This window comes from Phyllostomus hastatus, unplaced genomic scaffold (genome assembly GCF_019186645.2).
Source record: "Phyllostomus hastatus isolate PE091 unplaced genomic scaffold, TTU_PhHast_1.1 phas_scaffold_1674, whole genome shotgun sequence".
Taxonomy (NCBI): domain Eukaryota; kingdom Metazoa; phylum Chordata; class Mammalia; order Chiroptera; family Phyllostomidae; genus Phyllostomus; species Phyllostomus hastatus.
The window spans coordinates 20,950,167-20,976,331 of NW_025334011.1; the positions used below are offsets into that span (position 1 = coordinate 20,950,167).

General features: G+C 37.7%; 1 protein-coding gene and 3 non-coding genes across 5 annotated transcripts in view; 3 read left to right on the forward strand and 1 right to left on the reverse strand.

The window, feature by feature from the left end:
• Nucleotides 1-18,759, reverse strand: part of STAM (signal transducing adaptor molecule) — a 58,262-nt gene extending 39,503 nt beyond the window's left edge. For both annotated transcript variants that reach the window (XM_045857889.1, XM_045857887.1), the window contains exons 1-2: nucleotides 18,530-18,759; nucleotides 3,383-3,467 (exon numbers count right to left, since the gene is read on the reverse strand). In XM_045857889.1, the coding sequence (XP_045713845.1) occupies nucleotides 3,383-3,467; nucleotides 18,530-18,569 (125 nt within the window). In that variant the 5' untranslated portion in view covers nucleotides 18,570-18,759. The remainder of the gene's footprint in view (nucleotides 1-3,382; nucleotides 3,468-18,529) is intronic.
• On the forward strand, nucleotides 3,725-3,831 carry LOC123831370. The gene has a single exon (XR_006787893.1). It is a non-coding gene; the product is annotated as a U6 spliceosomal RNA (small nuclear RNA).
• Nucleotides 18,760-24,178: 5,419 nt separating the features above from the next.
• LOC123831386 lies at nucleotides 24,179-24,304 on the forward strand. Its single transcript, XR_006787907.1, has one exon. It is a non-coding gene; the product is annotated as a small nucleolar RNA SNORA28 (small nucleolar RNA).
• Nucleotides 24,305-25,651: 1,347 nt separating this feature from the next.
• Nucleotides 25,652-25,786, forward strand: LOC123831392. Its single transcript, XR_006787913.1, has one exon. It is a non-coding gene; the product is annotated as a small nucleolar RNA SNORA48 (small nucleolar RNA).
• Nucleotides 25,787-26,165: the final 379 nt, after the last annotated feature.

Below are 26,165 nucleotides of genomic sequence, written 5' to 3' on the forward strand. Positions count from 1 at the left end.
AGAATCATGTGGTCTGATCCTAATGTAAAACATTTTTGAAAAGAAATCATGCACAAGAATAAATATGGAATGTTTGACATTTAAAAAAAAACTTCAATAATATTAGAATGATATAAATTATTATTTAATCCTTTGAAACAATTCTTTATCAACAAATGCTACAAAGAAATAATTGAATTTATACAAATAAACAAATGCTTAGAAATTAATTTAATAAAAATTTAAAGGAACTAGGGAGCCATACTGACAAGAGAGGGGGAGAAAATAAGTGGAAGGAAAAAAAAACAAAGTGAAGAAAAGAGGAAGGGGAAATAATATTGATTAAAAAGACCAATAAAACCACCCCTCATTATTTAAATTGGCAAAGTTGAAAATACATCCTAAGTAAGTTTACAGATCTAGCAGAATGTTAATTAAAATCCCCAAAGGAAGATGAGTATATCTTAAATATATGTGGTCAACAAGGATGAACCTTGAGGCCACTGATACTACATGAAATCAATCAACAAAGACAAATATTGTTATTATCTCACTGATTATGTGGAATATAAAACAACTCATAGAAACAGAGAACAGCTTGGGGTGTGGGGGACAGAATGGGTGAATGTGGTCAAAAGGTACAAACTTCTAATTACAAGATAAATAAGTTCTGGGGATGTAATGTATGGCATGATGACTACAGTTACAATACTTTATTGTATACTTGAAAGTTACTAAGGGTAGAGATCTTAAAAGTTCTCATCACAAGAAAAACTAGGGGAAAATACAAATGTTTCCAGTATAATAATGTTAACATGAAGAAAAACAAATTCATCTCTTCATCATCATTACACATTATACAAAATTTCACATGAATTACAAATTTATCTTTAACTAGAAAAATATGGACTATTTCTAGTAATGAAAGGCAGTTTTGTCTTTTTATGTCAATTAACCAAATTATCAGAAAAGTCATCTGCAAAATGAAGAACACCAAAATAAAAATAAAAAAAAAAAGAGAGGAGGAACTTTGCAACTGAAATGTTAGATAAAAGTTTTATCTCTAAAATACACAGGGATGCAGCTAGATCTATACTCACTTCTCAACAAACTGTCACAAAATATGACTTTAATCAAAAAGCGGCAGAGGTTCACCCGTTCAGCCATGTGCCAGGTAGTACTCAAATCAAGCCCCTTATGAAGAAGATACTATTTTCATTCAAACTGAATAGCAAACTGGAGAGGTAAGTTACTCACCCAATGTAAGTAGTTAGGGGGTAACAGCTAGGATTTGAACCCAGGCAGTCTCACTCCAGAGTCTGTCCTCTCAACCACTAAGCTACTTGCATCTTTCCTCTATACAACAAAAATTCATGGACCTTTTACTCTACAAGTTCAAGTCTACTAAATAGACATCAATTACTATTATAAAAGATAGAACAAGTAAGAACAGTTTTGGTATAATGCTTTAAGGGTTCAGAGGACTATATGATTTTCAATAAAGGGGACAAGGAAAGGCTTTTTGGAAGAAATATCTATATTGGGACTGGAAGGATATGAGGCAGATAGGAAATGATAGAAGAAAATACTCTGTACTGAATGAATAGAATGACCAGCAACACTGAATTAGGTAGAAGAGCACTAACAACTCAAATGCTTGAGCTGAAAAGAATGAGAAATAAATGGAAAAGAAATGATTCTGAGGCCTAAGAAAGTTAGACAATTCAATACAGAAGGAAGGAGAGTAACATGGTCACAGTTTTTTGTATGGCAACTAGATATGAGATGAAGTGGAAAGAAATGACAGAAGGTCAATTCACAAATCCATGCATGGTACAGAATGTTTCAAGTAAAGGAGTTAGGGAGCAATAGAAATATAGAAAAAGGAATAGATAAGTAGTATACAGTAGCTACTCAAGTTTTGATTATATTAAGGAACTAACAAGATCAGAAGAACAAGACTTAGTATATTACAATACAAAGACAACAAAAGTGATGGCTAAGGCCACATTTGGAGGCCACATTTTTGGGAACCTAACAAAGGAGAACATTAGGAGCAAAAACCGCTAACGTGAAGGGTACAAAGGACCCGAAGACAAACTGCTCCAACCTGGTTTGGCCATGTTCAATAACTTAACTAAAGACATTTTGTAGCATCAACATTCTAAATGGTATTATGGAAGCAGATTGACAGAATTTGGTAACAAATGTAGCAGTGACTGAGGTTTTAAGTGTAAATGAAAGAATAATCTTTTCATTAACAGAAACAGGGGACAAAGGAGAGTAGGTTTAAAGATAAAAGAGACAGGAGTTCCACTTTAGAGATGGAGATTAAGGCTTACACAGTGTGGTTATCCAGAAATAATGCTATATCCAGAGGACTAATGCTTGGGTAAGAAAAGTTAGAGCTGAAAATACATATGTTACTTACATAAAGATACCTGGAAATTGTCAGATTTCAAAAGAAAAGGTATAAGAAAAGAAAAAAGTATTAGGGGAAAAATGGATCAAAAAAAGTTTAAGAAACTATCTGTATTTAGAAGGGAACAAAGAACAACCAAAGAAGGTATATCAGAGGTTAAGATCACCACCAGAAGAATCAAGTATAATGCAGCAGTGCTCCCTAACATTTGTTCACATGAAAGTACAAGAGTAAGACAACATGTGTGGGGCATGAAGGCATAAAGAAGGTTGCTAATAGCTGGGCATTATTAGCCCAGGAATTAAGGGAATCTTTAATCTATCAGCCAGTCGATTCACTGAACTGTTTAGAAAGCTCTGCATATGCCAAAAAGTTTAATATTCTACTTCCCCCAAGTGCCTCTTTCAGTAATCACAGATCAGCTGGGTAGAATGTTGCAGATGTGATAAAGAAAAACTCAGAAATGACAGCCACAGTTTGCAACTGAGAAATCCCTGATGACTTTATTAAGAGGAAAAGGCTAGATTTCAGGAGGAAAGAGATTAGTAACATTTTTATTAGTCATGCTACCCTAAGTGTTTATAAGAAGTAACCTAAATAGGATTCTTCAAATTTTTCTAGGAAAAACATTCTCTTTTTAAAATAAATTATAATTGGCCCTGGCTGGTATTGCTCATTTGGTTAGAGAATCATTCTGTAACCCAAAGGTTGTGTGTTCGATTCCCGATCAAGGTGCAAAAGATCCTCAGTCTGGGCCTGTAGGGAAGGCAACCAATCAATGTTGATCTCACACTGATGTTTCTCCCTCCCAACTCTCTCTCTAAAAGCAATGAAAAAGCTCTCAAGTGAGGATAAAATAAAATAAAACCTAAAAATAAATAAGTTAGAATTATAGTATGTTCTACCTTCTGACTCTTGTTTTATTCATATTAATAAAAAGGAAAAATGAATAAAAATCCTTTGAAACTCTGCAACACTTACCCAGTGCGAGACTGACCGACTTTATCACAAATATCCAAAATGAGGCCCCAATCTTCAGCAGTATTCATCTCACTGGTTGCTTTCTCTGTATATTATAAAAAGAAATTGCAGAACTATTACTTTTTAAAAATTAGTAAGAGGTAAATAATCAAATTCAAGTAATCAAATTGTAGTATAATCAAAACACAACAATAAATTACAATAACTGCCTGCAGTCTGATTAAAAATATGTTCAAGTCTACCCTTAAAAGGAAAGAAGGACCCCTTTATTACCTATCACAATTATTTCTCCCATTCACATTTCAGTTGCTTGTTACTTAGTATAAAAAATAAGTCATTGGTGTGCTCGCTTCAGCAGCACATATACTAAAATTGGAATGATACAGAGAAGATTAGCATGGCCCCTGTGCAAGAATGACACGCAAATTTGTGAAGCGTTCCATATTTTGTAGAAGGGAGAAAACTGTACTTGAACAATGACTAAAAAAATTTTTTAAAAAATAAGCCATTGGTTATTCTTTATTAAAAATATATATAGGTCTATCTCTTTCTGCACATAAAAAGACAAAAATAAGAAATATTTTCATTATTAAATAATTCTTAGCTTTACTTGCCAGTGAAGGAACATGACTAGGTATAGATCTCTATAAAATGTTTCAGGTAATTAAACGAATTATCTAGATTTGATTCTGGGTTCTGACAATGGGGAAATGAACAAAAGAAAAACAAGCTTTAACTAAATATGTTCTTAATTAAAAACTTGAGAAATTAAAGATATAAAGAGGGGGAAACATGAGAAGCAACAACAGCAACAATACCTCAGAATTTATATAACAATGTATATACATGGTGAACCACTCAAAAGACACAAGAAAGGTGAATTGTATATTGATAGCAAGAAAAAAAGCGTAAGAACCAGCCTTTTTTACACTTCTGAATTCTCAGAAAATTCAAGTATTGGGAAGTCTGCAATTGAGAGTGAAGAATACAGAAGACTTCAAGTTAGGTGGATTGGGTTAATGCTGTTTGAAATGTAGGTAGGTCCCCTCTTTGCTTTCCTTATTCAAGGGCTCTAGCAACCATCTCACCTCCACCTAAGAAAGTAAGTGAAGCCTTGTTTTCTGGAGGTTAAAGCAAAGTTTTTCTAGACAAGAAGACAACAGACTTCATTGAGACATAGGCATCAAAAATAATGAATTACTTCCGGTTTCCAATCCAGCATGTAAGGTGCTTAGAAATCATCATTCTATTCTAACAAGTGAAACATCAAAAAAGTGAAAAATTGACAACTTTCTTAGATCCCTTAGAAGTGAGGTCACAGGGCAAATCACTATCCCCAAAATTAGAGACACAGACAGGTGGATATATAGAATCACAGCTTAAAGCAGAAACCCAGAAGCAGAAACATCACCAGAAACCAGGGTGAAGACATGAAAACTTAAACTGTAATTAATGAATTGCCCTGGCTGGATAGCTAAGTTGGTTAGAGTGTCATCTTGCTACAACCCAAGATTGTGAGTTTAATCACCTGTCAGGAAACGTACCAGAATCAACCAAAGAATGCATGGATGAAGGAACAACAAATTGATGTCTGCCTGTCTCTCTGTCTCTCAAATCAATAAAAAAAAGTTTTAAAAAACCATTGGAAGCTATGTGTATACAAGTCTGAGAGTCAACATTCTAGAGGGGTCCAGTCATAAGGATGTCCCACACTTCTGTGAGTTTTATAGGAGAAAAGTTTTCTTGCTTTCCCAGCAGAGGGGTGAAGAACAGGAACCATTTTGGAAGACACAAGAGCATTTTTTTCTTAATAAGGCCCACCATTCTCAAAAGAAACTATTTACCAGCTCCCAACCAACTAGGGTTTTACCAGAGATTAACCCACCTAGGTAAGTGAAATACTCAACTCCAAACCACTCTGGCCACCATGTTCCAGCTAAGGGGTGCAGAAAAACCCTGTTCCAAAAGGCCACAGAAAATGTGTTTTTATAGTCAAGTCTGTCAACTATTTTATTTTTTATTTAATCTTTATTGTATTTTCCCATTACCATTTAGAACCCTATATCCCCCTCCCCCTAGTAATCACCATACTGTTTTCCATGCCCATGAGTTCTTTTTCCTTTTTGCTCAATCCCTCTACCCTCTCACTTCCCTCCCACTAGCTGTCAACCTGCTTTCCATCTATGAGTCTGTTCCCATTTTCCTTGTTAGTTCAGTTTGTGCATTAGATTCCACATATGAGTGAAATCATATGGTATTTGTTTTTCTCTGACTGGCTTGTTTCACTTAGGACAGTATTTTAAATGGGAGAAGGAACTCTGGGCACAGCTTAGGATTGCTCTGGCATGGCAAAGGGTCGCAGGGTTGTCTTCCTTTGGGTGTTCTAGAGGGGACAGGCTCTGAGGCAGAAGCCTGCCATTCTTCCAAAATTCTGCAGCTTTTATATATCATGTTGTTTTAGTTTGTAAGCTAATCTTCCATAAATAAGGTAATTAAAAACTAGCAGGGGGAATGATAGGGAAACTCCAGAGTTAAAGATTCTACCCTTACCTAATTGGCTAAAGATTTCAGCCTTAGTTGATAGGAGGAGTAAGTGATTAATGCTTGTGGAAAGCTGTTACTCCAAAATTGTGTAGCTTTTGAATAAAGACTCCTTTTCTTTTTTAACAAACCTCTCCTACAAATTTTGCCTAGAAGGTCGCAGTGGGCAGCAGGACCCCACTTGCTGTTCAGTAAGAGTAGACCCCCAGCCCCACCCTTAGAGAAGGAATAAGGAGGCCAGAGAATAGCCTCACATGACTCTCATTCAAGCCTTTGTACAACTACTCCCTTAGGCATTAAGTCCTCAGGACAGTGAGGTTCTGGCCCACATCAAATAATCTTAAGAACAAAGCCTTGGGTCTGCTGACCACAGAGACAGAGTTTTATTCCAACTAGAGATGGCATTTAGGACTCAGCTGTGTTTCAGCTCCAGGCCCAGAAAAGCAGCAAAACCAGACGTGCCAAGTTTGTTGAACTAGTTCCATTCTGCCACTAAAATCACCAACCAGGAAGCTCAACTGAGCTTCGGTTTCCAGAGTTTTTATTAAGAGTTTGCTTATTAAAGGCATGATTAACCATCTTCTGAAATTCTACCTGCAGTCCCCTCCCTGCTTCCCAGTGGGGCTGATATGTGACTCAAAAGCCCCAACTATCTAATCACAAGATTATTCCTTCTGGAGTGGCCAGCTCCCATGCTCAGTATACCTAAACTAAGGTATACTATCAGGAACCCACAGTGAATAAGAAAGATGCTCCTATCCCTCAGGAAATTCCAGGGATTTAGAGGCTCCCTCCCAGGAAACAAGGAGCAAAGACTATTCTTTATTATTTAGCACTCTCTTTTAATGGGAAATCTTATCTTTAGAAATATGTAAAGCAATTTCAAGTGGAACTATTTAACAGAGGAATCTCATAGCCTTACCCCTTTGACCCTCAACCCCTCTGAAGCCCAACAAGATTGAGTCACCCTGAACAATACCCTCCAGTCTAACATTTACTTCTTTGAAAAGAAAAGCAAGTTATTACTTTGATCTAGTAGTGCCTTTAAATAATTAATTTATCATCCTACTGACTGGTAGCCAAGCAGCCTTTTTTAAGAGCATAGTGCTTTTTTTTTTTAAAGAACACAGTTAAATCTTAAAACCTATCACCTTAAAGCATAATAGTTATGCTTATTAAAATTTAACATTAAAATGTTAATCGTTAACTGGAAATAGCAGGCTTATGTGGGATCAAATATAAATTGCCTATATAATAACTAAGTATGATCTTACAGTTTCTGAATTAAGTCGCACCCAGGAGTGTCTGGTACAGCCATGAGCGGATACTATGCTGAACACTCATGAACTACCTTGGTTATCTTCCTATGCATAAACAGGGTCAGTATCAGAAATGCAATCTATTCAGAACTCTAAAACTATTCACATCATTTATTAATGATGCCCCAAAATCAACAAACACAATTGTGGAATTGTCAAGTTATAAAACAAGTATTTTTAAAATAAGAATATAAACTATTGTTAGCAGCAGTTCAACATGGTTTTGTGAATAACCAATGAAATCAAAACTATTTACTTTCTAAGACAAAAACAGGGTTTGTAGAAAAAGGAAAAGTGAAAAAAATTTTAAAAAATTTGCTTCTAAAGAATTAAAAGCTTCTTAATGAACTAATTTCATCCTCATATTATCCTTATACAAATAGTGAACAAAAGAGATTGATAAATTTGCCTAGCAATACCCAGAAAATGACACACACACCCTCATTTAAATATCAGTAACCTCAATGGATTGGGGAACTTCTTCTGATAAGCAGCTTCTTTTTATCTTCTCAAAATGTATGACTGTCAAAGATTTAGAGAGGTGAGAAATGCTGACAGGATCATGGCCCACCACGTTTAGGCTACAGGAAAGACTGTCATTCAATCAACTTAGAGACACTCATCAAAAAATGGGCAATGGAGGGACTTCCAGGCAAGATGGAGGAGTAGGTAGATACACTTTACCTACTCAACACAACCAAAAGAGGGACAACAACAAATTTAAAATAAAAAAATAACTAGAACTGTCAGAAAATGGAACTGTATGGAAGTCCGACAACCAAGGAGTTAAATAAGAAACATTCATTCAGACAGGTAGGAGAGGCAGAGACCTGCAGCCAGGGGAATGAGGGCTCATGGCAAGGTGGGGGCTGGAGGACTGGGGACAGGCGAGGCAGCGGCTGCCAAAATGGGAGGTCCCACATTTGCCTGTGGATAAACTGGAAGGAACAACCGAAGAACCAGACAGATGGCACAACCCAGGGTTCCAGCTTGGGAAAATGAAGACTCAAAATCTCGGACTGAAAAAACATGTGGGGATTGAGGGAGCTGGAAACTCCCAGCCTCACAGGAGAGTTTGTTGGAGAGACTCACAGGGTCCTAGAACATACACAAACCCACCCACCCAGGAATCAGCATCAGAAGGGCCCAATTTGCTTGTGGGTAGCAGGGGACATGACTGAGGGACCACCAAGAGCTGAGCAAGTGGCATTTTTCCCTCATGGACCCCTCCCCCACATACAGAGCCACAAAGCAGTGACATAGGTTGCCCCACCCTGTCGAATACCTAAGGCTCTGCCCCTTACTATGTAAGAGGTGCGCCAAAAAAAAAAAGTTTTGGCCCAAATGAAAGAACAGATCAAAGCTCCAGAAAAACATACAACTAAGCAATGAAGAGGTAGCCAACCTATTAGATGGAGAGTTCAGAACACTGGTAATCGGGATCCTCACAGAAATGGTTAAGTATGGTCACAAAATGGAGGAAAAAGCGAAGGCTATGAAAAGTGAAATAAAGGAACCAACAGTGAAGGGAAGGAAACTGGGACTCAAATCAATGGTTTGGAGCAGAAGGAAGAAATAAACATTCAACCAGAACAGAATGAAGAAATAAGAATTCAAAAAAATGATAAGAGCCTTTCAGGACAACTTTAAACCTTCTGACATCCAAATCACAAAGGTGACAGAAGGAGATGAGGAAGAGCAAGAAATTGAAAACTTACTTGAAAACATAATGAAGGAGAACTTCCCTAATCTGGCAAATGAAATAGACTTCCAGGAAGTCCAAGAAGCTCAGAGAGTTCCAAAGAAGTTGGATCCAAGGAAGCACACACCAAGGCACATAACAATTACATTACCCAAGAGTAAAGATAAGGAGAGAATCCTAAAAGCAGCAAGAAAGAGGAATTCCCATAAGATTAACAGCCGATTTCTCAAAAGAAACCTTGCAGGCAAGAAGGGGCTGGAAAGAAGTATTTAAAGTCCTGAAAGGCAAGGGCCTACATCCAAGAAGCTATCATTTAGAATGGAAGGGCAGATAAAGTGCTTCCCAGATAAGGCCACGTTAAAGGAGTTCATCATCACCAAGCCCTTAATATACAAAATGATAAAGGGACTTATCTAAGAAAAAGAAAAATATCTAAACTATGGACAGTAAAATGACAACAAACTCACAACTATCAACAACTGAACCTAAAAAACACAAAAAACAAAAAGAACCTAAAAAAAAACCAACCCCCAAAACAAACTAAGCAAACAACTAGAATAGGAACAGATTCACAGAAACAGAGATCACATGAAGGGTTATCAGTGGGGAAGGAGCAGGGGGACAATGAGGGAAAAGGTACGGGGAATAAGAAGCATAAATTGTAGGTACAAAATAGTTGGGAAGGTCAAGAATAGTATGGGAAATGGAGAAGCCAAAGAACTTATATGTATGACCCATGGACATGAACTAAGGTGGGGGAATGATGGTGGGAGGGATGGGTACAGGGCAGAGGAGAGAAAAAAGTGGGGCAAATGTAATAGGATAATCAATAAAATATATTTTTTAAAAAATGGGTAATGGAGAAAGGTGGGAAGTGAACTCAAAGGGGTTCTATACTTGCCCAACTCCATACTTTGTCCACTTACTAAAAGCAATTGCTGCAGATGCAATTCATACCCAAAGCCCAAGGTAGCTTCCATCACACCATACTCCAGGAGAATAGTGGGACATTAACATTTATGAAGATTAATCTGGCTGTAGTTTATGATACTGAATAGACAAAGGAAAAACATGTCCAACTCTGTAGGATACAAACTGACCCAAAATAATGACTAGGAATGCAAATTTACTATTATAAAACAAAACTTGATGCTTTAGCAGGGGCAGGGAAATGACTCAAAATGCCCCTCAGGTTTCAAGTCAAAATAACTAGAACACTGTAAAATTACCAAATAATGAAGGAAGTTCCAAGCTGGAAAAGGTAAGGTCAGTTTTTTGATAGATTGATTTTTTTTTTTTAGGTTATAACAGAACACCAGACAGAAATACAAGAATGGAGATCTAGAAAAGTATCAATAATTCATCTTTGCTAAATACTTATTGAGTCTTTACTACGTACCAGGCACTGTCCCTACAGTGCTAGGGAGGATAGAAATAAAAAGTTCTTATCCTTATGGAGTTTATATTCTACACAGTCAATCAATCAATCAATCAATGCAGCATATCTCTGAATACTACAAAGAAAAATAAAAACAAGATAACAGTGACTGGGTAAAGATGAATTTTTTATTTTTACAGAAGCTGGTTAGGGAAAGTCTCTCTTAAAAACTGATTTGAACAGTCTTGAATGATGTCATGGGAAGACTTTCAAATGCCTAAGGGAAGAATATCACTGGCAAAGAAAACAGCATAATATAGATACATAGGCAGTGTGATCTTGGAGTCTTCAGATCCAAAAGGCTTAGAATGAGAGTGACTAGGGATCATGATCACATCAGAGACCCAAGAAGGGGCCAGACTGTGCAACACAATAAGACATTTGCATTTCTCTGTAAGTGGAATAGGAAGGTACTGGAGGGTGCTGAGCAGGTGACATTATCTGACATTTTTCAAAAATCACTGACCTTTGTAGATGAGAACTGACTATAGGCAGCAAGAGTGGTTGCAAAGAAGCCTAACAAAAGGTTTTTGCCATAGTCTTAGAGTTAATGATGACCAGAATAAGATAATAGTGATGAGGTGAGAAGTGATGACATTCTATATGTGTTTTTTAAGTATATTTTATTGATTGCGCTGTTACAGTTTTCCCAATTTTCTCCTTTAATTCTCCTTCACCCTGCATCCCCCAACCCTCCAACATCTCCCCGCTTAGTTCATCTCCATGGGTTGTACATGTAAGTTCTCTGTTTCCTATACCATTTTTGACCTCTCCCCATCCATTTTATGCCTACCAACTATGCTTCTTCTTCCCCCCATTATTCCTCCCTTCCACCTCCCCACTGAAAACCCTCCATGTGATGTCCATTTTTCCGATTCTGTTCCTGTTCTAATTGTTTCCTTACTATTTGTTTTTGGTGGGTTTTTTTAGGTTCAGTTGTTGATAGTTGTGTTTGTTGTCATTTTACTGTTCATAGTTTTGATATTTTTCTTTTTCTTAGATAAGTCCCTTTAACATTTCATATAATAAGGCCTTGGTGATGGTCTTTGAGAACTAGAAAGAACTATCAGCTGATAGCCTTATTGGCACTCCTTGGTAGGTAACTCTTTCCTTTCCACTTGCTGCTTTTAAGATTCTCTCTTATCTTTAGTCTTGAGTAACTTAATGATGATGTGCCTTGGTATGTTCCTCTTTGGGTCCAACTTCTTTGGGGCTCTCTGGGCTTCCTGGACATCTATTTCCTTCACCAGATTGGGGAAGTTTTCCTTCATTATTTGTTCAAATAAGTTTTCAATTTCTTGCTGTTGTTCTTCTCCTTCTGGCACCCCTATAATTCGGGTATTGGAAAGTTTCAGGTTGTCCCAGAGGTTTATAAGGCTTCATTTTTTCAAATTCTTGTTTCTTCATTCTGTTCCTGTTGGATGTTTATTTTTTTCCTTTTGTTCCAAATCATTGCTTTGAGTCCTGGTTTCCTTCCTGTCACTGTTGCTCCCTGAATATTTTGTTTTATTTCATTTTGGGTATCTTTCATTTCTTCTTTCACTTTTTGACCAAGCTCAATCAGTTCTGTGAGCATTTTGATTACCAGAGCTTTAAATTCTCCATCAGATAGGTTGGCTATCTCCCCATTGCTTAGCTGTCTTTCTGGAGTTTTGTTCTATTCTTTCATTTGGGCCATATTTCTTTGTCTCCTCGCACTTGTTAAGTTGTAAGGGGGCAGGGCTTTAGGTTTTCATGGGTAGGGCAACCCTCCTTGCTGCGCTGCAGCACTGCTTGTTGGGGAGGGGCCAGAGAGGGAACAGTGCAGCTTGCCTGCCTGTCTCTGGCCCACTTTCCAACAAACTCATGTGAGACTGGGAGTTTCTCCCACCACAGCAACCACTGTAGTCTACAGTCAACTCTGAGTCTCAGTTTCCCGTTCAGTCAGCCCCACCCACGCAGTCCACTGCCTCTCTGTCTTCTGTCTTACAGGTCTGGTGGGTTTGGTTGACTGTTTCTTTAATTCCTTGGTTGTGGGAGTTCCATGCAGTTTGATTTTCTGGTACTTCTGGTTGTTTGTTGATTTTAAATTGGTTGTTATCCTCCTTTTGGTTGTTCAAGAAAGCGAAGGGTTTCTACCTAAACCTCCATCTTGGCCAGAACTCCCATATTTTTAAGGTAGAGCCTAAAGATCTTCCTGATAGAATGGATGTGGAGAATGAAGGAAAAAGAAGAATCAGTGTTGATTCCTAGACAATAGAGATGAGTGACAGGAAATATCAATGGTGCCACCTGCTGAAATAGTAATGATGAAGGAATGAGCAGGTTTGGGGAAAGAAACAAAGAACCATTACTATCTCTATGTTCAATATTAAAGGTAAGAAAACTGAGGCACAGAGTATCTAAGCAACTAGACCAAGGTCATACTGCCAGTAAGTAGGAAACCTGGGTTATGAATTCAGGAAATGTAGCTCCAGAATCTGAATTCAGTAACAAATTCAGTAACCTGGAAGAAATGGGTAAGTTCCTAGAAATAGATAACCTTCCTAGACCAAATCATGAAGAATTAGAAAATCTAAACAGGCCAATCAACAGTGAGAAAACTATCAAAAACCTCCCAAAAATAAAAGTCCAGGACTAGATAGCTTCACTTGCAAATTTTAGCAAACATTTTTGATACTGACCCTTCTCTAACTTCCAAAATATTGAAGAAAGGGCAATACTTTCTAACACATTTTGTAAGGCCAACAAAACCCTGATACCAAAACCTGGCAAGGTTAACACAAAAAAAGAAAACTACAGAGCAGTCTCTTTGATGGCTACTGATGCAAAAATTCTAAACAAAACACTAGCAAACCAAATACAACAATATATTTTAAAAATTATACATCAGGATCAAGTGGGTTTCATTCCAGGAGCACAAGGAAGGTTCAACATACACAAATCGATCAGTGTAATGCACCACAAAAACAAAACAAAGAATAAAAATCATATAATTTTCTGCATCTATTTATAAATATATAAGTAGATGCAGAATATTTACATATTTATAAATGCAAATATATTTATATTTCTATATAAACAGGCAGAAAAAGCACTGGATAAGATATAACATCTAATTATGATTAAAATACTCAATAAAATGGGTATAGAAGCTTTGCAACATAATAAAGGCCATATATGACAAACCCTCAGCTAATATCATACTCAGGGGTAAAAAAACTGAAGCTTTTCCTCTAAAATCAGAAATGAAACAAAAATGTCCACTTTCACCACTCTTACTCAACATAGCTTTGGAAGTCCTAGCCAGAGCAATCAGACAAGAGAAAAAAATAAAATGTATCCAAACTGGGAATGAAGAAGTGTCATGTTTTTGCAGATGGCATAATTTTATATACAGAAAACTCTAAAGACTCCACCAAAAAAACTATTAGAAACAATAAACAAATACAGTAAAGTTGCAGGATACAAAATCTAGGTACAAAAATCCACTGCATTCCTAAATATTAACAAGTGAAATTTCAGAAAAAGAAATGAAAAAAAATTTTTTGCAATTGCAACAAAGAGTAAAATACCCAGGAACAAACTTAACAAAGGATGTGAAGGACCTATATAATGAAAACTATGAGATAATAAAACGGAAAGATATTCCACATTCATGGATTGGAAGAATCAACATAGTTAAAATGCTCACATTACCTACAGCAATATACAGATGTAATGTCATACCTACCAAACTCCTAATGTCATTTTTTAAAGAAATACAACAAAAAAAATTATCACATTGGTGTGGAACCACAAAAGACCCCGAATAGCCAAAGCAATCCTGAGGAAAACGAATGAAGCCAGAAGTACCACACTCCTTAACTTCAAATTATATGACAGAGCTATGATAATCAAAACAGCATAGTATTGCAGGAGAACAGACACACAGATCAATGGAACAAAATTGAGAGACCAGAAATAAACCCACATGTATATGAGCAAATAATTTTTCACAAGGGAGCCAACAGCAAAAGAATGAAACTATAGTTTGTCCACATGAATTAATTCAAAATAGACCAAAGACCTAAATATAACATCTGAAACAATAAATTATATAGAAGAAAACATAGTTACTAAACTCATGGACCTCGATCTTAGAAAAGAGTTTATGAACTTGATCCCAAAGGCAAGGGAAGTAAAGGCAAAAATAAATGAAAGAGACTATACCAAACTCAAAAGCTTCTACACAGCAAAAGAAACTAGCACCAACACAAAAAATGCAGCCAACCGAATGGGGGATGATATTTGCAAACAACAGCTATCAAACAAGGGTTCAATAACCAAAATATATTTTAAAAACTCATACAACTCAACACCAAAAAAGCTCAAATAATATAATTTAAAAATAAGCAGGGGACCTGAAGAGACACTTCTCCCAAAAATGTATACAAATGGGCAACAGATATATGAAAAGATGCTCAACTTAACTAGCTATTAGGGAAATGCAAATTAAAACTATAATGACATACCACCTTATACCTGTTAAAATGGCTATTATCAACAAGACAAGCAACAAGTGTTGTTGAAGATGTGGAGAAAAAGGAACTCTCATACACTGCTGGTGGGAATGTAAACTGGTACAGCCGCTATGGAAAACAGTATGAAGGCTCCTCAAAAAATTAAGAACAGAATTATCATACGACCCACAATCTCTCTTCTGAGTATCTACCTGAAAAACTTGAAAACATTTATTCACAAAGATATTTATATCTGTGTGTTCACTGCAGCACTATTCATAGTGACCAAGACGTGGAAACAACAAAAGAGTCCTTTACTAGATGATTGGATAAAGAAGATGTGGTACATATATAAAATGGACTACTATTCAGCCATAAGAAAAGATGAAATACTGGCATTTGCAACATGGGCCCACCTTGAGAATATTATGCTAAGCTAAATAAGTCAGTCAGAAAAAAGCTAAGAACCATATGATTTCATTTACATGTGTGGGATATAAAACTGAAATTCACAGACACAGACAACAACAGTATACAATTACCAGAGGAAAAGAGGGTGGGGATGGGAGGGTAGTAAAGGGTAAAGGGAGCCAAATATATGGTGACAGGAGATGATCTGACTTTGGGTGGTGGGCACACAATGCAATATACTGATCATGTACCATAGACAATTTATACTTGATACCTACATAATCCTATTAACCAAATATCACCCTAATAAATTTAATTTTTTAAAAAATGAATTATTAAAGCTAAGCTAAATTGTCTCCTAAGACTCTAAGGGAAAAAAATTTTGAATAAGTTCTAAGTCTAAGCTCCAGGCTCAGTCCAACAATTGGAAAGCACAAAAAGGAGAGGCCAAAAAAAACTAAAAAAGGGCTTAAGCAGAAAATTGAAAAAGTTCAGTGCCCTGGAAAACAAGTGAATAATGTACATCAAAGAGGAATGCTAACAGAGCAACAAAGAAATAGACTAGAAATTGACCACTGGATTTGGCAAGATGGACATCGCTAGGGATTTTAAAATAAAAGCTTCAGAGGATGAGTTGTTTTATAATTCAAGAGTTGAAATTTGGCAAGAAATGTGACATCCAAGACAAGATTCATTTATTCAATAAATGCTTACTGAAAGTTTATTAGTGTCAGACACACTACATCTGGGAATATCATACTGAACAAACCAAACCAAAAAACCCTGTCCTCGTGGAGCTCACAGTGTAGTCACATGTTTGGTCATTTCTTCAATGGAAAAACTACTGCCAGTATCTTGATTCTTTATTTGAAATGTTGTATTACATAAATCAGTTCATGAATTTCTGATTAACCATTTCAGCTTATGAATAAAGTGGAAGATAATTTTGAAAAAGTACAAATGTGTACTAATGTTAAATGGTAAATAATGGCAAATAATTGTATCAAGTGATTTAGGTGATTTAGTGGGAGCTCTTCAATATCACTGAAATACTCACTGATGGACAAAGAAGGAAGGAATAGTGATAATGTATTCTATGTACTATATTCTACATGGTCTCCTAGTAAAAAAATTTAACATGGTAGTCTACTGGACTTTTTCCAAGGATTATTTACTGGGAGTCTCTCACAGGTTTTCTTAGATAACCATTCATGATATTTTGATATATGGGTCTTGAAGAGAGAATTGATTCAAGTACCCAAACCTGACTAACTTTAAAAAGTAAGCTTTTTTGGAGCAAAACAATGTTCCTACACTCAAGACACTATCTAGCAGGCTCAAGTGACACATTCTCAATTCAACAAATATTTATTAAGCACCTGTTATGTAGCAACCAATAAAATAATTGAGGAACATAACACAGGATATAACTACCTTTAGTGCTACATAATTTGTTAATGACAAAACATGTTCCAGTTTTGAAAAGAGTGGAGATTATGGTGATCTAGAGCAATGGTTTTCAACTGAGAACTATTCTAAAGGCCTAGGGGACATTTAATAAGTTTTTGGAAACCTTTTAAATTATGACTGGGGGTGGGGGATGCCACTGGCATCTAGTAGGTGTATGTCAGGGATGCTGCTAAATACCTTCCATTGGACAGCTCAGACTACCCTCCCCCCCCCCCCCAACAAAGACATTTATTTGGTCCATACCATCAAGAGTGTTGCTACTGAGTAACTCTAGGCTACAGTAATCAGGAAATAATTCAGGCATAGTGAGTTGGATTCTGAGTTGGCCTTTAATCATGAGGATATGTAAAAAGGTAGAAGAAATAACAGGAGCAAACATATAAAGGCAAGAAGGAGCCTGCTTTGAACTGAATGTTGTAGGTACTGAGAAAGGGTTTGACATTAAGAAATTTATTTGAACTCAATGGAAATATGCATTGTAAAAGTCAGCAGAATACAAAAGTGACTGGGTAGTTGGAAGCCAGATTATATAAAAACTGGATCAAGGTACTGGGACCAAAGAAGCAGGTATTAAAAAATTGTTTTAGGCCCTGGCTGGTGTGGCTCAGTGGATTGAGTGCCGGCCTGCGAACCAAAGAGTCTACTGTTCGATTCCCAGTTGGGGCACATGCCTGGGATGCGGGCCAGTCCCAGGTGGGGGACGTGTGGGAGGCAACCACACACAGATGTTTCTCTCTTTCTCCCTCTCTTTCCTTCTGTCTAAAAATAAATAAAATCTTTTAAAAAAGCAATATCTGACAGCTACCATTCACAATTAAAATACACAAGCCAAAAATAATAATTATATACATATGCACAACTCTAAAGCTGTCCTTATATTTCTTTACTACAGTAATTGGTAAATTCTGCCTTAAGGAATTTGGACATGGTATTTGGTTTGCTTTTCATTCCACACCTGTGGGCCAAGGTAGTTCCTTAACTGCATTCAAATCAACCCTCAATTCTCTTTCCGGAAACTCAAAGTCCTGGTAGTTGTTACCCTTAAACCAGAAAAAGATAAAAATCTAACCTGTTGAATTAGTCTGATCAATACCTAGTACCAATGATTCAGAGAAAAAGAAAAAAGCATTTCAAATTCAAAACAAATCAGCATTTTCAGATTCAAGGTCCTCGTCCACGCTTCTTAAAGTACAGGGACCTACTCTAAGACAGGCAAGCCCAGTGGCTCAGGTCTTCTATTCCGTCTCAGCGGTTGCCAAGTATTCCATTTTCAGCTCTCCCGACGTTTTTAAGAGTCTACCCTTAAACAGAAGCTCTCTCCTCCCGTTAGGTACAAAGTACATTTTAAAATCCTGTAAGGAACCTAACCTAAAACATTCTCCTAGTTCCAGATGTTTAAAATCTGTCCAGGGAAACATTTTATCATAAGGCTTACAATCCTACCCCAGTCGAGATGCTAGTCAGCCCTCGGCTCCGCTTTTCCAGAAGCATTGTCCCAGCACCAGATGCTACACCAGCTGTTCCTCTGAAGCTCCCTACAGCAACCCTTGAGGCAGTTCCTCCCTAACCCACGGTTCCAGCTCAAAGCCCACTTCGCAGTCTGAGTCCCATTTCTTTCAAAGAGGATGCTCGAAGCCCGCAACCAACTCCGGACTCTTAAGGTTGGAGCCTCAATAAAAGGAAACAGCTTGTCCCAGGCCCGGCAGTCCAGAAGGTACGCAGAGAGACGGCGGAGCGGACTTGCAGTTCGGGGGCGGGTGCACAGGGAACGGCTGAAGCACTTACCAACATCCTGATCGAAAGGATTGGTGGCAAAGAGAGGCATCTCCACGGCGTCTTGAGGTGTCTGCAGGGACTCCCCGTCGACACCACAGGAGTCAGGGTGCGACGGAGGAAGGATGACTCCTCAGGCAAAAACGACAACAGATAAGTACTCGACAAGGTCCACGACAGGTTCTCGCCTCACCAAACCCCAGCAACCGCGGCAGCGGCGGCAGCCACAGCTAGGGAGCCGAGAAGGCCCCCTGCGTGGAGCCTATCGGGAATCTGTGCGACCTCAGCGCTGCCTGACCAGAATGTGCCAAAAACCTGCCCCACCAAAACAGGCCCAACCAAAAAGCCCCCTCCTCCATACTCCTTATTTGGTTAGTCACACAGGAGAGTAGCCGTAATGCCCGTGTTTTCTGCTTTTGCCTTGGCCGGCAGTCTCCGGAGGACGGGACCTGAAGGCGCGCCGAAGCCGACTACCAATCCCAACAGTGAATCAGACGACTAAGAGAAAGGGTCGCGTTTGTTGTTGAGTGGGACCCCTTTTTCCCCTCTTTCTGTTGGTTGCCATACATTTGTAGTCCCGGTGGAGGGGGATAGGACATCCTTCATTTGGAGTTATCTAGGTAAAAAAAGGCTATGAGTAATTTGCTGTCTAAGGTGACAAGAAACTTGCTTAGATGAAGTCATGTGAATTGAACCGATTGGCTCGAATCCCGGAGGAGGGGAGTGTCAGGGCGCGCGCTCCCTTGGAGCGAGCTGGAATGGAGAGTCCGAACGCCCGGCTTCAGAATCTGGAAAGCTTTGCTACTTGGGCGTTGGTTAGTAGTGACTAACTGTGCAGTCACTGAGCAGTTGTGTTGGTTGGAAAGTAAGTTTCACAACCCAAGAAATACCCACTAAAGTAAACAACAACAACAACAAAAAAACCCTGAAAAATGGAGCTAGAAATTGATTAGTGATTTCTAATCACTTAAAATGTTTATTTCGTAATTTTACTTATGTTTATTTAACAAACAAAAACTCTGTCACATAGAAATTTTATGGAGCATCTTGGATTTTGCGACCCACTTGGACCCATCTTGCATGTGAATAGAAGTTAGGTAAATTATGGCCAAAACCAGTACTTCCAAAAGTAGAATGCAAATAATTATTTCCAAAGTATCGACAACAGTATTAATAATATTAGTGGTGCCCTGGCTGGCGTAGCTCAGTGGATTGAGCACGGGCTGCGAACCAAAACATCGCCGGTTGGATTCCCAGTCAGGGCACATGCCTGGGTTCCACGCCAAGGCCCCCAGCAACCGCACATTGATGTTTTTCTCTCTCCCTCTCTCTCCCTCCCTTCCCCCTCTAAAAATAAATAAATAAAATATTTAAAAATAATAATAATATTAGTGGTATACAAAGTGTGCTTACAAAAGTCCATTAGGATTGAAGTTCCATTTCTAAAAGTAAAAATGCATTAAAATAGCATATGGATACATTTGTGTCACAAAGAATGTTAGGAATCAGGAATGTGGGGAATCATACAATCACACTGTTGAATTAAATGTAAATTACTATATTCTTCCTAAAATAAATATTTGGAAGTATGTAACAAAAGCTTTTAAAAATGTGAACACCTTTAGACCCAGGACGTGTACTTTTTTGGACTTTATCCTAAAGACATTCCTTAAGAACATGAAGAGAGGTAATTCACAGCAACATTGCTTAAATTATCAAAGCATTGTTAATCACTAAAATGTCCAACATTTAAGAGATTGAACAAATTACTTGATTTCATGGTGTCCCAGTTTCCTCTTCTGGGAGAAACAGAAGAAACAACAGTGTTGTGAAGATCAAATGTATTAATACAAGTGAAAACCTCAGGTGCCTATCATATAGTAAGCAATAAATAAGTATAAGCAATAGTTATAATAGTATTGGTCAAGTAAATTACAGTACACACAATGTAAAAACTCCATGGCTATTAAAGGTAATAATATATATTTATATTTACATAAAAAGATCTAAATACATAAATTTTTCAAAGGTGATAAGAAAAAAAATGCAGAATTACAAAATGACCCAGATTTTTAAAGTATGAGATGAAATACATGAGAATATGACATGATCCTCTCTCAGTAGTAAGATTGGAGAAAGGTTTTAGTTCTTTATGCACTTTATGTTTTCCAAATATTCTCTCTCTCTCTCTCTCTTTCTCTCTGCCATGTGAGCACACAGTGAGAAGCCAGCTATGCCTGCAAGCCAGGACGAGTGATCACCAGGACCTAACCATGCAGGCACCCTGATCTGGGATGCAGCCTCTATAACTATAAAAGAAAGAAATTTCTGTTATTTAAGCCACACAGTCTATTATCATATTTTATGGCAGCCAAACTGAGTGATCCACCTACCTATCTCCCAGCCATTCTCCAAACCACTGCTGGAATTATTTTTCTAGCACATAAATCTGATCATGTCATTCCTATGAAATTTTCACATGGTTCTTCAGTCAGTCAATCAGTCAGTCAATCAGTCATCAATACATATTTATAAATTGTTTAAGTGCACCAGGTACCACCACTCTAGGTGCTGGAAACATAACAGGGAATAAAAGCTCTATGCAAGATAAGCTTCTTTGGAGTATTGACTATGGGAAATACATCCATTAAATAAATAATTAAATTAACTGCATGCTTAAAAGTATGCAAATTAGTCTCCTGCCTTCAAGATTAAATTCTAATTCTTTAGTATTATATCCTTACTGAACTGGCCCCTGAGTACCTCATCTCCTCACAATCTTTCTCCATACTTGAGTTTTTCTGATGTCCCCATATTTTTAATTATATTTTATTGATTATGCTATTACAGTTTTCCCAATTTTCCCCCTTTATCCTCCCTCCACCCAGCACCCCTCAACCCTCCAGCATCCCCCTTTAGTTAATTTCCAAGGATTGTACATACAAGTTCTTTGAGTTCTGTTTCCTATGCCATTTTTGACCTCTCCCTGAATATATAATGCCCACCAACTGTGCTGCTTCTTCCCTCTACCTTCCCCACCCCATTCCTCCCCTCCTCTTCCCCACTGAAAACCCTCAATGTGATGTCCATTTCTCTAATTCTGTTCCTGTTCTAGTTGTTTGCTTAATTTTTGTTTCATTGTTTTTCTTTCTTTTATTATTTTAGATTCATTTGTTGATAGTTGTGAGTTTGTTGTCATTTTACAGTTCATAGTTTTGATCTTCCTTTTCTTAGATAAGTCCCTTTAATATTTCATATAATAAGGGCTTGGTGATGTGAACTCCTTTAACTTGACCTTATCTGGGAAGCACTTTATCTGCCCTTCCATTCTAAATGATAGCTTTGCTGGATAGAGTATTCTTGGATGTAGGCCCTTGCCTTTCAGGATTTCAAATACTTCTTTCCAGCCCCTTCTTGCCTGCAAGATTTCTTTTGAGAAATCAGCTGATAGCCTTATTGGCACTCCTTGGTAGGTAACTCTTCCCTTTCCACTTGCTGCTTTTAAGATTCTCTCTTTATTTTTAGTCTTGGGTAATGTAATTATGATGTGCCTTGGTGTGTTCCTCTTTGGGTCCAACTTCTTTGGGGCTCTCTGGGCTTCCTGGACTTCCTGGACATCTATTTCCTTCATCAGATTGGGGAAGTTTTCCTTCTTTATTTGTTCAAATAAGTTTTCAATTTCTTGCTGTTGTTCTTCTCCATCTGGCACCCCTATAATTCGGGTATTGGAAAGTTTCAGGTTGTCCCAGAGGTTTGTAAGTCTCTTCATTTTTTCAGATTCTTGTTTCTTCATTCTGTTCCTGTTGGATGTTTATTTTTTTTCCTTTTGTTCCAAATCGTTGCTTTGAGTCCTGGTTTCCTTCCTGTCACTGTTGCTCCCTGAATATTTTGTTTTATTTCATTTTGGGTATCTTTCATTTGTCTTTTCATTTTTCAACCAAGCTCAATCAGTTCTGTGAGCATTTTGGTTACCAGGGCTTTAAATTCTCCATCAGATAGGTTAGCTATCTCCTCATTGCTTAGCTCTCTTTCTGAGGTTTTGCTCTGTTGTTTTATTTGGGCCCTATTTCTTTTTGGGGGTGCCTGCTAAGTTGTAAGAGGTATTCACTCGGGCAGGGCAACCCTCCTTGCTGTGCTGTGTCACTTCCTGTGGGGAAGGCACAAGATAGGGAACAATGTGGCTCCCTGCTCAACTCTAGCACACTTTCCAGCGAACTCTCCTTTGAGACTGGAAGTGTCTCCCACTGTGCCAACCACTATAGTCCACAGCCAGCTCTGGCTCTCAGTTTCCCCTTAAGTCAGCCCCTCCTGTGCAGCCTGCCACCTCTCCACAGCCAGCACTGCCCCCACAGTCCTCCACCTCATTGTGATTTCTCTCTATCCACCACCTTACAGGTCTGGTTGTTCTGTTTGACTGTTTCTTTAATTCTGTGGTTGTAGGAGTTCCATGCAGTTTGATTTACTGGCACTTGTGGTTTTTCATTGATTTTAGATTGGTTGTTATCTGCCTTTTGGTTGTGTGAGGAAGCGAAGGGTTTCTAACTATACCTCCATCAGATTTTATGATGTCCCCATATTTTCAATGGCTTCAAGCAAGCATGTCTTTCTGCCTTTCCTGTTCTGATTCTATACCTTCTCTAAACCTACACTCACATTTCATTTTTCAAAAGCCTTCCCTGTCCCAGTGTCTGACCAGTAGTCATGTAATAAATATTTGTTAAATCTTGATTACTGGTCATCTCTATCACAGACTTAATGGCATTATATTTGTTCCAGGTGCCTTTTACCACATAAAATTCACTCTGAACTTGGTATTTTAGGGTAACAGTAATAATAATTTTGCTTATAGATCAGAAATGTGCTCAGAGCTCTCCAAGCACAGTTTGTCTCTCTTCCACAGTGTCAGCAGGAGTGGCTCAAAGACTGGGATGACTACACCTGGGGCTGCAGTCTTTTGAAAACTCACATACTTAACAGGTCTGGCAATTGATGCTGGCAGGTAGCTGGATCATTGGGGTCGTCAGCCAGAACAACCACATAAGACCTCCTATGGTCTACTTGGTTCCTCCCAGCATATTGGACTGAGCATTTCAAGAGACAGGAAAAGGAAACTACTATTTTCCTAAGATTTGAGCTAGGAAAAGGGCACAGCATCATTCAGTCATAGTGTCAAGGAGTCACAGTGTTTACACTCAGGGAAAAGAATGAAATCTCACCTCTTTGTAGAAGGAATAGTAAAGAATTTGAGAACCATACCTGAAAGCTACCACAATACTGTAACTTTTAGTCCATGACTCATTTATCTCTACATTTCTGGGCTTTCCAAAGTAGGTATTCCATAAATTTTTGTTAAATGTAGTAAATAAATATGACATGATTAAAATGGGATACTATCATTACCAGCCATATGTGAGTACAAGATCTGGATTTATCTTTTTACCATAACTAAATAGAACACTGGGCAAAATACAAAAGACAATATCAAACATGGGACAACAGACTGTGATCCCAAGGAGAAAAGAAAGATGCAATAAACCCTATGATTGCTGTATCATGTCTAGAGTCGATTTCTGGACTATGCCAAATGGATGGGAAACTCAAAAGGAACCAGAAGGTCCTATTGTATGAAAAGATAAAAAAAAAAGTCAGGGTTTGGGCTGCAAGCAACACTCTGTGGCAGATGATCAGAACTGTCTGACACTGTCTGAGCTTGCTATAGCAGCAAAATCTAAACTATTGAGGTGGTTTCTCCTCTATGAGACAAGATGTTATATAGACTTCATGTAAAAAAAATAATGAAATAAAAATCAGAGTTTGGGAAAGACAAAGGGCTAGAATTTGGAGGATAGAACACTAGGAAGGTGCTGCCATCCAGAGAAAGCACTCCAAAAATCTGCCCAGGAGTTCCTTTGAGACTATGGCTGAATGCTAACCTAGTCATGGATAGGGTAAAACTCTGCCAGTCTGAGTAAAGAACTTTGAGGGTAAGAGGTTTTACTAAGGAAGCAAAATCTGAAAAGTCCCAAGAATTCCTTCAAGTGTGGAAATCATTTGAGTTCTATAATCGAGTTCCTTCTTCCAGAGGGAAGATACCTAATAGAATATCCTGGGTATTTAGTATATACCCACAAAGAGTAATGTTTTAGCAGTGAGGAGTAGCCTGAGAGAAAAAGCCACTCTAGATCTTCTAAAAAAAGGCTTTAAAAAGTTACTCTTAAGATCAAGATACATAACACATAACTAACTTACATGAAAATCAGAACAAAGTATGAAATTTAAAAAGAACATTCTCCTGCTTAAAAAAAACACATGGCACTCAAAAGTGTAAAATTCTACAATGACTAGACTACAATAAAAAGTTATTGAACACATGAAGTGCCAAGAAAATGTGACCAATAACCAGATGGGAAATCGGTCCTTAGAAATAAACTCAGAAAGTGAAAGTGAAGAGATAATTGAACTAACACATAAGAATGTTTAAAGAGCTACTGGAACTATAATATGCTCAAGAAAAGTACAAACAAATGAACAGAAATAAAAAATAGGAAAAAAAGCAAATGAAAATTCTAGAGATGAAAATATAATATCTAAGATGAAACTTACACTAGATAGGATTAACAGATTAGACACTGCAAAAGATAAATGAACTTGAACATATAGCAACAGGATGTCTACAAACTGAAACACACCGAAGAAAAAAATTTTAAAAAATTAACAGGACATGTAGGAAAATATAAAACAGTGTAACATGTGGATGGAGTTTCACAGTCAGTGAAAAAATGGGGAAGTAAACATTTTTAAATGCCCAAACTTTCCCAAATTTAATGAAAACTATATTCCCACAGATCTGAGAACATAAATGAATCCTAACCAAAATTAACAACAACAACAACAACAATAAAAAAGACATCAAAGCACATCATGGTCAAATTGCTGAAAATCTCCGATAAAGACAAAGTCTTAAAAGGATTCAGAAAACAAAAAGACATTATAAAAATACAAATTTCAGTAGACTTCTAATCAAACTATGCAAAATAAAAAATAACAGCGGAACAGTACCTCTAAAGACCTGAACTGAAAAATTGTCCACCTAGAATTTTCTGTCAGCAAAATGAATTTTGAAAATGAAGGTGATGTCCCTGTTCTGGGAAGAGTTGCACCTGGTTTGGTGGTGCTTGTCTCGTATCAGCCAGGGACAAAGTAACTCCTGTTTATCCCGGCTTGGCTTTGGGTCTTTGCCCATGCCAGGTTCATGCCCTGGACACTTGGGGGGGAAAGGTAAAGGTGAAATCATGAATTACATATGAAAAATATCATTGCCAGCAGACCTATACAATAAGAAATGTTCAAACATACAAATGAACAAAAGTAACTTCTTCAGACAGGACTATGGTATCCATGATTTTAATCCTCACATAGTTGTGAAGAGCATCAAAATGATCTTTCATTTCTACTCTTTTTAAAATTTCTTTTTTTAAAAGATTTTATTTATTTATTTTTAGAGAGAGGGGAAGAGAGGAAGAAAGAGAGGGAGAGAAACATCAATACATCCATTGGTTGCCTCTCACACACCCCCTACTGGGGACCTGACTCACAACCCAGGCATGTGCCCTGACAGGGAATGGAACTGACGAACAGATCAGCACTC